General features: G+C 36.4%; 1 protein-coding gene across 1 annotated transcript in view; it reads right to left on the bottom strand.

Moving 5' to 3' along the window:
* Positions 1 to 962: 962 nt before the first annotated feature.
* Positions 963 to 16,528, bottom strand: part of DIAPH3 (diaphanous related formin 3) — a 190,751-nt gene continuing 175,185 nt past the window's right edge. Inside the window, exon 27 of the mRNA XM_083855235.1 lies at positions 963 to 1,348. Coding sequence (XP_083711361.1) covers positions 1,092 to 1,348 — 257 coding nt within the window. The 3' untranslated portion in view covers positions 963 to 1,091. The remainder of the gene's footprint in view (positions 1,349 to 16,528) is intronic.

Raw genomic sequence — 16,528 nt, 5'->3', positions numbered from 1 at the left:
AAAATAAAGTAATTTAGAAGAAAGATATTCAATTCTTAGTACGCTCTTATAATAAGGAAGCTTTAAATAACGGAGCAAAGAGACTAACAATAGCTCCCTACTTGGTAACATTGGTAGCAACTCTTTCTGATGTGCAATTAATAAATATGATAGTGAACAAGCAACACTGTACAGTGACAGTGGGATAAAAGAGATGCAATCACTTGCAAGACTCCTGTTGTGCCAGCAAGTAGGACTTTATGGGCTACTGGAAAATGAGTTTGTGAAAAACCAATTGAAAAAATCTTCCCCATTACATGTTCCTTTTATAGAAACATATTAATTCGTATGTGAAAAGATTAAATATTACACTGGCAAATAACTGTAAAGACATTTTCCCCCACTAAAGACACAATCAAAGCAATTGCAATCAAAGCAATTGTATATATTATTTTGATATAATAATCATAATAACCTTAAAAGAAGTGATATATTAATTACACATAAAGTACATTATTTGCATAGATTTTTTTGTTTACTGCCCATGAATTATCATTTGGTAAATATAACTATAATTCAGCAAGCTTTGGTTCTCTTTGACGAGCTCAAACTAGAAAATGGTTGATACTGTATATTACTGTAATTGTAATGGACACTATAATGATACATTTTTGGTTTTTTAACCTCCTAAATATAGAAATTACAGTAGAAAATATAAGAATACCTTTTTTGTTATTTATTGACCCTATTCCCAGGCATGATGATTTAACAATACTTAAAATATTCCTATTTTCACAAGCACTCAAAACAGATGGTTAGCAGCCTGTCCACTAAAGGATTGTGCTTTGGAACAATTTAGTGTTTATTTTCTTCTGATACTTTTCATATGCTTATTAAGCAAAAACATATAATAAAAAATCATCTTGCAGTTACGCAAATCTATAGTATTGTTTTATATAGTCTTGCAAGCAACGTTTAGAAGCAGATCATTCATCCACAGAGAAGTTAGGAACTCAAAGCATGTAACGTCAAAAATAGAAAATTACTTTTTCTTTAAAGATGTAGTGTGGGCTATTGTTTTTAACTTTTATTTAACCTGTTATATGCTTATTCTATAGTGCTCGCAGTCTTGCCAAGAGAGCTTCTACTTCTGGAATGGCTTCTCCCTTAGACGGTGACCCGATACGATCTATTTTCCTTTCTTTGCCACCTTCTCCATGACAGGCTTCCTTTCTCCCAACAGGCTTATTCAACACCTTAGAACTTGTTTCCACATCATATGTAACTTCTTTGGTGACTGGGCTTCTTGTCGAGTTTAAACTGATACTGTGGTGTGAACACGGCTTCTCTGGCTGTCCTTTCTGGTTCTCTGCAGAAGACAAATCAAACAAACCTTGTTTCACTATTAAAACACTCAGTTTCAATATTCTGTAATATAAAAAGATCTCTTGATCAGACAAATTTTACATGCAGATGATGTACTACAAGGTGTAATGATTGCCAAGGAGGCAAGACAAAATGTATTACCACTTCAAAAGCAGCGGACTCGGTCCCTTGGAAGTGATACAGACTTTACATGTATTCATTAGATTAACATCCATATTTCTTACAAAATCACAGTTATAGCCTGACAGGATCCTCCTTTCCTACTGGAGACAAAGAGGTGCCTAGGACCTGACCTCTCAGTGTCTTCCAAGGTTTTACCTCATTAATTACATTTTGTACATATTTTTTAATTAGTCAATGTATTAAATGTATTAAAAATCCACTTTAATTGAATTATCCATTGTAATAACTTTCCTTTCCTTTGTGAACTTTTAAGTAGCTAAGTAATTTCAAGAAATTGCGTAATTCACTATTTTTTGCTAAACATCACTGGCATTGCCTGTCACACAAAGTTGCACTCAGTTAATATCCAGGCAGGAGTTTTGCAGGTTTGGCATGTATTAATAGATAGATTTCTTTTTCTGCCATTCCCTACCCCCCTTACAGATCAAATGACTGTTTTCCAAACCAGCGTATGAGTCGTTTCTCTCATAGATCTCAAACTTTTTAAAAACAGGCCTACTCAATATTCATGTAACCTTGAGCAAGGCTTGAAAATGCCTTCAACACACTTGACATGACATTTAAAGTTTTTTGGTTATTCGCTGAAAGATGTTCCATCATCCCAATAGTAATGACTTTGGAGCACAGGCAGTCACTCATGACAGTGTGTTTTATGTGAGTGCTGAAAATTCCTACCGAAAACAGCTTGTACATTAAAAGGCAGCTGCTGAAGATATTTACTGCACTGTCATTCCCTGACCAGGGGCTCTCGGTGATGGATGAGGATTTTACACACTTTCTTGGACAATCTCAGCAAATTTTGTAAGTACGATCACCTTTTGGGAAGTGGAGGAAAATAAATACCTCCGTTCCATCATCTTCTAAATCAGATAAACAATTCTTAATTAAAATTTCTCAAGACAAATTTGACACTTAGCTGAAAAAATGTATTTTTTTTTATGCTATGGAAAATAATTTGACCTTGAATATGCAGCAGCACAGTGTTCCTGAATCACAGGAGGCCAATGAGTGGTTATGAACATCTTTATAATTACATGTAATAAACCTGTCATATATAATTAAAATATCCCTTATATGTGCACTCTTAAATATCCCATTCTACTCAAATGTTTATGCTTATTGATTCTGAACATATATTTGCAAGTTGATAAAAGTACGCTACCTGTGTCAATATACAAACTACCAGCTGCACCACAGACATTTGTTTACATTCAATTTAGGGGCAGCAGGAAAAATAGTTGGAGTTTAAATATCAATACTTTTAAGTATAAGACATTGTCATATCAGAGATGAAGCACAGCTGTTGGATTTTAAAAAAGTCTGAAAGAAATTAGGCACTGAAAGTAAACTTCTTAAATGTACCAACATATTTTAACTACTTTTCACTTCAGCAGTCTTCACCACAAAATGTGAAGATGAATTAGGTGTGATGAACTAGACTGCGTAACAGACATGGGGAACTCTCATGAACCTCAGTTCATGAGAGCCTGAACGTAAAATTCAGCAATAAAATCTCCCAGTTTCTCATAGTGTACACAGGGTAGAGTAGAGGAGCCTTAGAGTGAGATTCACAACAGCAGCCTAAGCAGGGAACTGCTGCAAGCTAGCTATTAATAAGTAGTAGCTCATGGGATCTATCCAAATTCTTCTACCACTTTGAAATTCAGTAACTAATTGAGGCTTTCACTTCAGCGTGTCCCATAAATTGTAGGCAACAATCTGGACTTGTTGTGTAAGGATAGGACAGAGTAAAGCTGAAGACAGCTGTGCCTTTTTTCCCCTTAAAACAACAGAAATTGTGAATTTCTAGGCATAGACTAATAAGTGCAATATTTAACTTGAATGACCAGCCTTTCCCTTCACTCTGAAGGGTCCTGCAACAATGAAAAATGGCATTAAGAAAGTGCCTTAAATAATGTTTAGTTTATGCAAGTAGTTCTTGTTTCATCTCCTTTGCAATGATAATGTCAAGATTCACTAGAAAAATCACAAAGTCTCACACTAGTGATTAGCAGCATTCCTTAATAATGAGAACACAGACATGTTACAAATAATATTGAGCAGCTAGAGTAAATAAAAAAAAATAGTACTTGGACATATATTTTATCTAAATCCAGTATTATTATATCAAAGTTGTTATTTCAGCCACATTCTAAATCAGGTGGCATCTTTACTGCTTATGTTCTTCAGTCAAGGAGGAACTTCACCACAGAGCATTGCTATGCCAAAATGCAAGTACAGTATTAGCAGATGTAGAGGTAGATAGTTCCCTGCTTGGCAAATTGGCTGTTGTGAATTTCTTTCAGAAACACTGAACTTAGCTAGGCCCTGCTCAGAAAGCATACAAATTTACTTACAGCCCTAGTTTTCACTGTAGTAAATGTGCACATAAAGAATTAACTGCTGTATTATGTGAGGTATATGTGCTGCTTGTGACATTCTTATCAGAGTGAAAGATGCCTTTTCTTTAAATCAAAGTGTAAAATTAGTTAGGCACTATCAAGGTAAAAAGTCTCACTAATTCCTCAATTTTTTGTTTTAAGACAACAGAAATTAATTTGTATGTTGAATCTAAACTCTTAAGCATGTACTGCTTCACACACTGTTTCAGAAGTCGCATGCATTGGTGATTTGGTACCACATCCATCCCACTGCCTTGACCAGGGATTGCAACCTCACCTCCCTCAAATCCTGTGCTATAGTGGTGAAACCAAAGAAGTTAATTTTCAAACTGTCAGTGTTGACGTGAGTGGTTTAAAAAAAACAGTGCATCTTGCTTGTGAATTCAGAACTACATGGCCGCAAACTCCTCCAGGTTAGCATGCAGCTTTGACCACAACTGTGGAAAAACTGGGCTTCCTTAACTCCATATGATAAAGGCTATAAAGCATACAGTTATTTACTTGCAAGAAAAGCCAGAAGTCAAGATTAACTGACAAAGTAAGTACAAGAACAAACAGCCATTAATTTACTGCTATTAGACATTAAAACCTTGAACCACCAGAGTAATGAAGTTCTGGAATTCACATATATACGTGTGAGAGCAAGAAATCATAACCAGTGATAAGCAGGAATTTGATCTGTTTCTGAAGCATTTGTCCAAACAGACAGGACATGGCTTAGTGACATTTGCCACCTATGTTTCCAGAAAAAGGGAACACACAGAAAATCCACAAACCATACGGGTACTAACAGACTTTTCCTAAAATGCCTTGAACATCATAGACATACATAAATTTGTTTTGTGCTTTTGACAATAAACTATATTTGAAACAAATTATGTGTTTACACACAAGCACTGGTTCAAATACACTTCTAAAGAACTGAATATAATTAAACACACAGAAGGCTAAACAAAAACTACTCATGGAAAGGCACTTCTGTTTGAATTCTTGTTAAGAAGAAAGCTTACATTTCTGGAGATGCACTATTTGTCCACTTACTGTAGCAAGGCGCACCTTCCGGCAGTAGCAACACAAAAAGAAATCCGACATTAAAAATCACTGGATAAAGACAGAATTTATGAATTTCCTGTATATACTGGAAGTAGTTGAGACAAGTTTCTACTATTTGGTCACTTTCAATAATTGAAACTTGTCATTCATCTGTATCATATCAATCACAATGCAGATTAAAACAAAATGAACAAAAAAGAAAAAAAAAAGAAAAAGCAGTAACTTTGAATTAATTTTTAAGTTTTCTAAATGCTCAAAACCGATAATAGTTTTGACTTAACTGCTATTGAATGCTCCGGATTAGGCAGAGATCAGACTTTTGTATACTACAAAAGTCTCAGTGTCCAGATTCCATTATATTTAAATCTTTTCTTTCCCTTGTTCAATATCGAACTTTTGTGGGTCTCCAGACCTATTCAAATGCAGTTTTTGCAGATATTAATTGCTTGAACATTGCTGGTAATCAAAAGTATTCCAAAGCCATATTCACAAAACCTAGAGCCAAATAGTTACTATCATCTAGATACAAGACTTCTACCAGAAATGCTCAGGAAATTCAGTTGACAGAAAATTGTGCTTAATATATATAACTGTCCACAGTTTAAATGATGTCCTAACACAGGACAATTTATAATGGTATGCTTATAACCTATTGAAGGATACATCATATTCAGAGAAAGGAAATTGTGCACTAGCATCTGAACAAAAAAAGCCCAGTAGCATGAGACCTGTCTGCTGTGAACTCAGGGAAGCAAAATATGATAAGTTGGAGATTTTAAAATCCTACGCAATAGTGTTATATATTACCGTTAATAGAGAAGAAAAATGATTGCAAGAGACTCACTAAAGTCAAGATAGATTTTTTTTTAAAAAACAACTAATAAATATTTAATATTTAAAAGGATGTAGAAAAGCTTTATTTCATCACAGTTTCTCAGTAAAAGTCTTGATACTAAGGACATATTTTGGTTTTATGTAAATACTTGTAGACTGATTGAAAAATAAAGTTGCAAATGCAATAAGAAGAACAACATTGCATGGCATTATATGCTCCTATTACAGTCATACATCTCAATGTAGGGCATGACAAAACTGTAACATAAAAAGAACAATTGCAGTTACAACCTCATTACATCTCTTACCAAGTTAACAGGGAAAAATGCTCAAAAACCCAGTGGAATATTTTTGATTTCGCTGACTTGTGCTCCACACGCTACATCATATTCCTGAAGCTATGTCTATGCCAACATTTTTTCAAGCCCATCCATACTGATATTATTGGCAATGCAAATGATTTTTACATTTTAAGTCATGACTTGTCATTTAAGAAGGAATACTCCAAAGGAATGTCCCCATGCCAAAGGGCTTTAGCTTGGAAAAAGTAATAGCCCTAGCCAGAACTCTTACCACTGGCTCTGCAGTTTGGTGCCACAGTTTGTCTCTGATTCCTCATCCCTGGTGCACGGAATTGAAATTCTCAAAAAGCTACACCGTGCTGATGCTGTGCTCATGTAGTTTCCCAGCAAAACATCAGGGGAAAAGAACATGTATTTTGCAATGCTATGTGCTAATTCTGGATGCAGCTGTTTAGCATTCCCATAAGCTGAAATGCTTGATGCAACCCAGTCTCTGCCTGGAAGTCCTGTCCAGTCCTGTCCATTTCTCACAAAATTCACTCACCACATCATCATGCATGTCCCAGTGCAACCTTAACAAATGAAGTTGTATTTAGACAATGGTCACATATCATGAACATCCTGAGGATATTGGGGTATATCCTCATATGTTCCATCTAAATCAACAGATTCCAAACTCTTGGCTTCTTACTACCAGAAATGCCAAGAAGAAAATAATTAATTAATGCTTTCCTCTCAATTTTGAAATTACAGTCTTATTTCCTGTACCAACCCCTATTAGAGCCCCACGCACTGGACAGTTGTGAGCCCCAAGATTTTTCAGGCACCCAATTTCCTTTAATTTTTATAGCCCAAAGTTGGCTTTCTGAAATCCATCCCCAGACCTTAGCCCTGGTGTGAGAACATAACAAGATTTCATTACCCTTCTCAAAGCCTGCCTTATCCCTCACAACCAGAATTTAGACATAATATGAAAGACTGCTATAGCTAGAAGTCCATCCAGTATTATATAAGATCATTCATAAAAAATGGGATAGCTCCTTTCTGGATGGTTTAATATAATATATTTTAAATACTTTTTATTGATTTCATGTTTTTTCAACAACATCTCTGACTGACAAGGGTAGGCTTGAAGAATGTCCCTGGTAAAAGGAACACTGTACGTTGTTATAACTTAGTTTGAACCTTCAGCTCCAGCCCTAACACATAAAGGAGTGTGAGCTGTACTTGAAAGACCTTTGCTTGATGAGTCATTTCTTACACCTTCGCATTTCATACTAAATGCTCACAACTCTACCAATCTTAAGCAGACAGTAACGCATGAGACATGAAAAAGTGTTACTGATATTTGGAATATTTCTTTTTTAAACTACACACATTTCATTTAATAGTTGCTTGTTGCGGTGTGCATTTTGGGTTTCCCAAAATTCTGTATGCTTTTGTTATCTGTTTTGTAATGGTTTGTCCCTATAACGCCATAATCAAACCCCTTTGGTTTTTCCCTGGTGGTGGGTCCTGTCAATCACACTGCCACCCCACCCCCAAGCCTTGAAAGTTCTAGTGAGGCTTCAGGGTGATTCAGCAAGTTCTCAAGTTCCCCCACTCCCCTTTTTATTCACAGATTGTTTTGCTAATTGTCCCCTGCTCTGGGTCACACCCCCCCCCCCCCCCCCCCCCCCCCGTTTCCCTGGATTGGTTCTCCCCTGCTCTGTCTACACTCCCTGTACTTAAGGTGAGAACTGAAGGCCAGATCTCATTCTGAAGGTGGAATAAAGCCTAGTGAACCTATGTAAGAGTCCTCCTTTCTTCCACGCCGTTTGCCACACTTCTGCTTGAGGTTCAGACTCACCAAACCTAAAAGGTACAAAGCTGTACCCCTGAATGCGGATTTGTGAGCTAGCTGGGCAGTTAGCAGCCCCGAACACCCGCATGGTTGCTGCTGTTCTTGAGTGTTGCATTAAAAAGTTGTGCAACACAAGGAAGAAACACTATCAGTAAGCTCAATTTAGATGAGACAGTCTACAGAAATAGTGAATATAAGGGGTTTATGCGCATTTCAAAGGCAAGAAGTGAGTATATCAGCACACACTGTGACTAATACAGAGAAATTATAGAAACTAAATTTCAAAGACAGTCCAATACAAACTGTGAGCAAACTAATTTTTGACAAGAGGAACTATGCTGGATCAGCTCCCTTTTATTTGGCCCTAAAGTAAAGCCTTTAAAAATTCTTTTAATCCCTTTCCTACCTATATCTTCTCAAAGACTACTTTAAGTTCCTGCTGATCACTCCATTCAAACTTTTACCTATCTTTTCCAAAGACATTTTGCAATTGCAATGAGTTGGAACCAATTTCTCTGTTTAAACTAATATATTCTCAAGTGTGATAAGACAATGATTTTTTTTTACCAGAAATGCAACTTTCACTTACTGGGATTTTAATAAAAGTCTTGAGTACCTGTCAAAATGATAAGAGAACAAGAGTGTGGATCAAGCTGCTGACAGAAATCACCCAAGGTCAGTGAGAGTGAAGAAACCTCTGCAGGTGCCTTCTAAAATGACTATTTCAGACTTAGAAGTTCCTATTTCACCCTGAATTACAGTTTATTTCCTGTGTCTTTCTATGCATTTTTCCTCAAAAGAAGGCACATTTGGCAGTTTCTAGGAAAACTGCAAAATGGAAATTTCCAAAACAGAAATCTGCTTTGTGGTCATTAATGATTTTTAGAGCACATGGTTTGAAACATTATTGAAAAACTAAATTCTAAGTCTCTTAGTTTGAAAATGGATAAATTATAAGTCATAACTTTAGTATTAATAACTAATAATAACTAACAAATTAATCTTCTTATTTATGTCAGTAAAAGGGGGTTAAAAGGTAAATATTGATCTACATGAATACCAGTGACATGGGGTCTTCAGGAACGAGTGGGCAGAAACAATCCACAGCCTGGGTGTTTATAGGATTTCTCTCAAGGTATAAATAGGACAAACATCACCTTTTTCTCTTCTTTAAGTCAAGAAGGAATTGAGAAATGACAATAATAAAACTGGAAGCTAACATATTTTAGAGTATTTTAAATTCCTGGAATATGACTTATTACTTGTCTTATTTTGTTCACAAGTATATCACAACTTGCATTCCAAATCGTCTTTAGAGTTAACAGTCAATGATGACCATCTAAGTCAATGACTTGTGACAAGATGACAAGATACACAGAGGTCCATAGTCTAAAGCTACCCTCTTCAGCTGATGATAATTAATGCAGATCACACATACTAAACTGCCTTTGAGCAGTAGACACATTTAGTCTCCAAACCCGTCTGCAAACCAGCTACCTACAGATGAATACTGCTTTCAAGGCACACTTTAATAAAAAATTTCAGGAATATGCATAAAGACTGCTGCCATCAAAGGAAAGCCACTAGCAGATGCAATGGGGAATGATAAGCAACATGCTGATGAAAATAACTGAAATAGAAAAGAAACACACAATTTTGTCTTCTTTTACCAGCCATCAAGGAAAACCACAGTAGGAAGTCTCCTACCTCTGGAAAATAAAACCCACAACAAATCCAAACAACAAAGCAAAACCTGAAGACTGACCCTATACTTATGAGATTGTACTCACTGCAGTTCTAAATGTTGTTGTTGCTTCTGTTCAGTACCTATTATCTAGCATACACATTAAAAAAAAACGCAAACAAATAAGCAAACCACACAAACCCCCACAAAACCCATGCCTCACCCCTGGAGAAGTTCCAGGCCAGGCTGGATGGGGCCCTGAGTAACCTGAACTAGTGCGTGATGTCCATGCCTATGGTGTCAGTGTTGGAATTAGATGACCTTTAACGCCAATTCTGATCCAAATGATTCTATGATTTTATGTATTGTCCTGGAGTGACTTTATGATGCTTGTATCCCCAGCTGTCTATTCTGTTTATGCTGGATATTAAATTCTGCACCTTTAAGACTGGTTCTCAGAGTGAAGGGGGATTAGTAGAAATGCATAGTTTGTTTTCAGAAATTGCACTTTCTCCCCTGCATTCCCTATCATGGACTGTGCTGTCTGCAGCACAGACAGACAGCAGGACAGAGATCTCCTTTGCTTTTAGTTAGTTTTTAGCTAGCTGAGGCAGAGAAGTTCCCCAGACTGTGGCTTTTCTTTCTCTTGGAACTGATCAGCCTGCTCTGGACTGAAAACCCAGAAGAGCACCAGGAGCTCACACCTGTAGCCCACCAAGGCCCAGGACACCACAATCCAGAGGGACTGACAAGAGACTGAGTGAGCCAAGCTATACTCCACAACTAGGACTTTCTGAATTTGTCATCTCTTCAGAACAGTGAGAGGTTTTATTGTTTAATATTATTCATTTTTCCATGTTTGTGAGTACTTTTCTTGTTAAACAAACAGTTTTGTCCACTTTTCTCGAAGGAGATTTATGTCCCCCAAAGTCGTAGGGAGAAGGGCCACTTGAATTTGCTTTTTAGAGGGACTCCTTTGAAGGTTTCCTCCCAAATTTGCCCTAAGCCAGGACACGTATCTATGTCTAGTAATTGCCTTAAAAGCTTAACACTATTATTATGTCTTATCCACTACTCTTGATATCAAATGTTTAGAAGATATTCCCTAGCTATTCCAGTTGCTGCTACAAATCCATACAATTTCTATTTCTTCGTTTTATCCCAAACTTCCTTGCCAGGTTTATACCAGCAACCATGACAACTGGTAGGTTGAACTGCTTTAAGTTTGAATACAAATATTTTATAATATGAGATCAAACCAATGAGAAAAACTATCTTTCTCTCATCATCTGTTGTTCTTCTGTCCTAAGGAATCAAACTACTTCTAAGCTCTCTAAAGAGAGATCTACAAAATCCTGGAAATACTTTTGGGAATGGCATAAAGAGGAGAGGGTAGAGCTGAAAGTAAATTAGGTGGGTATTAGTTTTAACAGTTGAATAGAAGCACAATCTCCTCACATTGTTGTAAGAGGCACAGGACCAATGTCCTGGGGCAGCTCTTGCCCACACAGGTCACAGTCACAGTGGGCTGTCATTCACTATTATTCAAAAGATTGCAAGAACAGTATATGGCTCTCAGGCTCCTCTAATTTTAGGTGTCTTTAAAAGAGGTCTCAGGAAGAAGAGCAACAGAGAGCACTACATGCTATCAATGCTAGGACAGGGAAGGGTGTAGTGATTTACCAACATGGACAAGTATTTATGAGAACTCTGAATTCTAATCTGTGCTTCTTTATAGCATGGATGCTTTTTAAGATGACAGAAGCAGACCTGACTGTGAAGTTTAACTTGTGTAAACTAACATCCAAGATTGCCTTCATGAATACATTGGATGGAAATGGAATGAAGCTGAATCATCTTAGTTCATGTACTTTTCATATTATTATTATGGTCCTTACTTTCCTCTGACAAAGCTCTGCAGAAAATAACTGATAGCATGCTAACAAGTAGACTGAAAACGTGGAGCAGGAAATATTACATACTCAAGAAGATCCTCGTGCAAAAGTAAACATTAGGAAATAAAGGCAGAGGAAAAGTGATTCATCCCTCCCTCACTCTACAAGATTGTATATATTCCTTTGACAATTCTCTCTGTCTTTATATGATGCTCTAATTAATGCTATCCACTTTCACTTAATCATTTCCTCTCTTTGGGGTGGACTGGATCTTGGCCTTGTTCACGTGTAGAGAGAGATGGAATGTAAAAAAAATGTTTCTACTCTGCACATGATCCAGCCATATGTGTATTTGACAGAGTACAACAACTGTACTCTGCAAGTGTGACAAACTGCTCTGAAAAGGGATGCTGATTTCAACAGTCTCTGAAAGAGGAATTATTATTTAAAAATGGTTTTTACTGACTCCTCCAATACCACTGAATTATCACAAGACAAATTCAAGCTACATTATCATGGGTAATTAATCCAGTCATTGTGAATTCAAAATGCTGTGTTTAACACCACTAATGATATCCACTTTTCACTAAATGAACTGCCCTATATTCGACCAGTGAAACTCTTAGCAGCCACTTTGGTATGTTGCAAACAACAAAAGCTAACTGCAGTACTTCCTCCTTCTATTCTTAATCAATTGCTCTCAAATACTATTTAGTAATCACCAGCTAACAAAAGTTAATCTTATTGTGCAGAAGGGTTTGTGTTTTTTTTAATTTCTAAAAATGTAAAATGCAACACACCTTTGGATGTACAGAAAAAAAACCTCTCACTCACAGAGGAAGTTAAAATATTACCTAGAATATGAAAAACTGAGTGATTGAAAACCTGAACCCCTTACAGTCATGGAAAAAAAATAAGGCAGAAGGCAGTAAGACCTCCCAAGCCACGGAAACAGAGGATTCTTAAGCACAGACTCGTTTTTCCTTTGTCTGTTTTGACTTATGAAGCAGTCTTGCAAATGTGTTTCGCTCAAAAGGTGATATTAAAAACAAATGGTTAGAGATCATCATGGTATATTAATTATGCAAAAGAACTCAAACCAAATTTAATCAGAAACAAGAGACTCCAAACAGGAAAAATCATCTCCCTCTTTTTTTTTTTTTTTGACAAAGACGGTTAAAAAAACATTTATGGTAATGCCAGAGCATCTGCTGATTGCAGTCAAAGCTGCAGGACGCCAACATTAAATCACTGAACCATCTTGACAGCTTCTGGGTACTTGAATTTCATTCTAATAACAAATTGCTGTGAAATTTATAGAAATTGGAAAATTAGCCAGAAAATGTTTACAAAGGCTATAGGTAAGAACATATAAAGCAGATATCAAATCGATTTGCATCTGAAAAAACAGAGCTAAAATAAATGTTTGGCACTCAGATATTTCTTAGCTGCATTTAATTGGTAAATCTCTAAAAGACTAAGTGCTTTAAGAACAGAATCTAATTTTATCATTCATTTCCTAATGATTTTGACCTATCTCTTTTGTTTGGAATTGTTAGCATGCTTGTTTGTTTAACATAAACACAGATGAGCCATTTGAACACAGCCTGAAACATTTAAAATCAATTTTTAATTCCTGACACCTGAGGATTCCACACAGAACAATACACTTCATTGTAAAGCTTTAATTGATGCATCTATGTGCTACAGAGGGTGATTACTTGAATAATAAGTATGAGACTTGTGATCTGGTTGCTAAGCAAATGTGAGAAAGAGGAAAAAGTCCAAGAAACAATGTAGCAATGAATCAAGGTGTGATGACAGGATAATTATTCTGTGAACTGTCATGTTGAAGGACTCTCAGAACATTGACCTGCACTTGATCACACATCAGAAGATTGCCTGAGGGGTAATTAAAATAATAATACACAAGTTCAGTCACTCACAAAGAAAAAAAACATATGTTTAACTTATTTCTCTGTAGCATGCATGGTCAAATACATTCTCATGTTAAATGTAAATGCTTGAACAGTGCAAGAATTCAGAGAACTGCACATTACAGCAAAGACCACTGAAGTTTATCTGAATTAGTATGAATGCTTTTCTTTCTCCAATTACTCTGGGCATTCAACTAAATAGTATTCATACTATGACATATACAAGCACAGAATCTGTGAAGGGGTTTTCTGCAGGAAGTCAGGAAAAATGTAGTCCTTTTAAAATATGATTAAGGTTGTAAGGGAATGTGTTCAAAAAGAATTTTCCTCCTTTCCCTGAGGTTTTATTGCTGAGTATGACATCATATGGTAGAGCATCAGTCTGGGTCAGCTGTGCCAGTTATCCCCTCTCAACCTCTTCCCCACCCTGAGCCTCCTGGCTCCATGTGTTTTGCGGGTGAACAGACAGAAAGCCACGACACTGTACACGCACAGCTCAGCAACAGCCAAAACACTGGTCTGGTGGCATCACCAGTGACTAAGACAAAGCACAGCAGCTTATGGGCTGCCATGGAGAACATGAAGGCCAGCCCTGGCACCCCCAGTAAAACTGGAGATAGTGTAACAACGCCAGGCCATTGCATATATAAATTTGATGGAAGCTGTTCACATGACAGATTTCAGACTTTAAAGGCAAACTTTTGCACAATTCCATCTTTTCCTGTTCAGGCTTTTGTTCAGTTGTTTACTGTATCAGTTTATGTTGGCATGCACCCCACTACAAGTCTAGACTTTAGTTCCAAGTCTGTACATGATCACATCTAAGTAAAGACAGCTCCTTCTCAAATGTGGATGTGCAGATGCTTCATTGCCTGTAAATCAGCCACTGCCAGTCTTGTTTTGGGGTGAGCTTTGCCAGCTGTGTGAAATCACTGGTGTTTACTACTTTGCAACTGTACTGACTATAGATGCCAACTTGGTGTAGACAGAAAAAACCCTAACCCATAAAACAACTTATTTCCAGATCTAAGTTAGTCTGTGATGGAAATCACTTGACTGCTCAGAAATCTTCTCAATTTTCCCCTCCATTATTCCACATGTAACTGAAGAAAGTAGGAGACAGCCTGTAGAAGTTCTGTGGATACTCTTCAAAAATTTAGGACTACTCAAAAAACTTGAAAAGATTTTTTAAGACACAGGGTACACACAGTTTTACATGTGCATAAATTCATTCAGGCTAGAATGCCTATAGGTTACTCTCAGTCATACACTGGCACAATCGCCATGTGGTTCTCATAAAGAAAATTCTTCTTCCACCATGTTCTAAATAAAAAAATAAAAGCACTTTAAAGGAAACACAATATACATAATAACTATTAAAATGACACTTCCTTCTAGAACTACATTGCATAAACTCATTGCTAGATCATCAATTAAATTAGTCACTCATACAAACATGTTAGAGATACATTCTCAAATCTTTTCTAGCACCTTCATTAGTGCTCATTTCCAGAGAAATGCTGCACCTGAGTAGCTTTAAATGCTACGGAGAAAAACAAATGCTGTTGAAAAAAATCTCAAAATATTCAGTAGTTCACTGTGATCTAAGGAAAATTTATGAAAATGCAAATGTGATGCATGTTACTATTAATTTCAAAGCAGCATCCTATAGAAGAAATATAATTTTCAGTTTTGTGTAATAAAATAATACCACATACAATTGGTATTATTATCTGGATTCTCAATTAGCCAGCAGTGAATAACAATTCAGCTGACTCCAAGGAGATTTGTAACAATTTTGCAGCAAAAAGAGTAGGCTAGATATTTATGTATTTTTATTTCAGAAACATAACTGAGGAAAACTTTGGGGAAGGGAATGTGAAAGGCAGAATATCCTCTATGTCTAAGAATTCAGTTATGGCGCTCGATAATTTATCTTACACCTCTTAAAAACCTTTGCTTCTTCTGAGCTAAACAGATTTTTTCCAGAAATTAAAATCAGGACAGTTTCAATAAGCTGATGCAGAGGTATAAATTTATAACTCTTTGGTTATCTAACAGAATACAGCTTAAAGCAAAAGGTTCAATTACATTTGTGTAGATGCATTTCCTTTTTTATTTTGTGGTAATGAATACTTTGAAATATTCTCAGTCACATTTAAAACAATAAACTACAAATTTAACCGGCCTTATTATATAGGCCTATGAAACTATGAAATAGATATAACTAATTGACTACGGATACATATGTATTGTAGGTACAGAAACAAACCTCTTTTCTTCAGTGTTATATAAAATTGTTTGTAACAAGAGCATGTAAAGTCCTGTGCATCCTTGTGGCTGACCAAAGGCCCTTGATCCCAGTGTGAGATTAAGTGGACCGAAGGAATTTGTGCTGGTTGCCTCAGGCTTGCTTCACATTCACTGAGGGGAAACAAGCACTTTTAAACTGTGCTTCATTTCACTCTAATGTAGATATTTTAAACAGGTTAAGAGAGCCCACACGGCAGACATATAAAAGTAACTTCCGTATCTGGAAGCTTTTGACTTTTGACTGCAGCAAAGTCTGCATAAAAGGTGGGTTTCCTAGTCTGGATAGAGACAAGGGATCCTTGAGATGACACCTCCCCAGAGGTGCAGATTTGGTGATTTTAAGGCCTGATAGACTATTAACCATCTCACCATTTGTTTAACAGAAGCTGCAAAATTTCACAAAGCTTTTTCTGGCTACATGAAGAATATAATTAAATTACAATTGTTACAGTGAACAGTTTGGATATAAGCAGGGCAACTCTATTTAATATGCAATATGCTGACAAGAAATGTAGATGTGGAAGACACCATTACTAAGTACACTGCTCAGCCATTACCTATCACGATTTTTTCCTTTTTAAATATCCTTCATGTTCACTAACCTTAAGTTGTTTAGGCTCTTCTCTCTGACAGATTTGTGATACCCAAACTTTCATATAGCTTTGCAAGTTTCTGACAAGCTTGAAAAATATTCTGGATTTAAAAATCAGCCTATAA

The sequence above is a fragment of the Zosterops lateralis genome (genome assembly GCF_965231275.1).
Source record: "Zosterops lateralis genome assembly, chromosome: 2".
Lineage (NCBI taxonomy): Eukaryota > Metazoa > Chordata > Aves > Passeriformes > Zosteropidae > Zosterops > Zosterops lateralis.
Note: the sequence above shows the minus strand (reverse complement) of the source record. Positions and strands in the feature narration are given on the sequence as shown.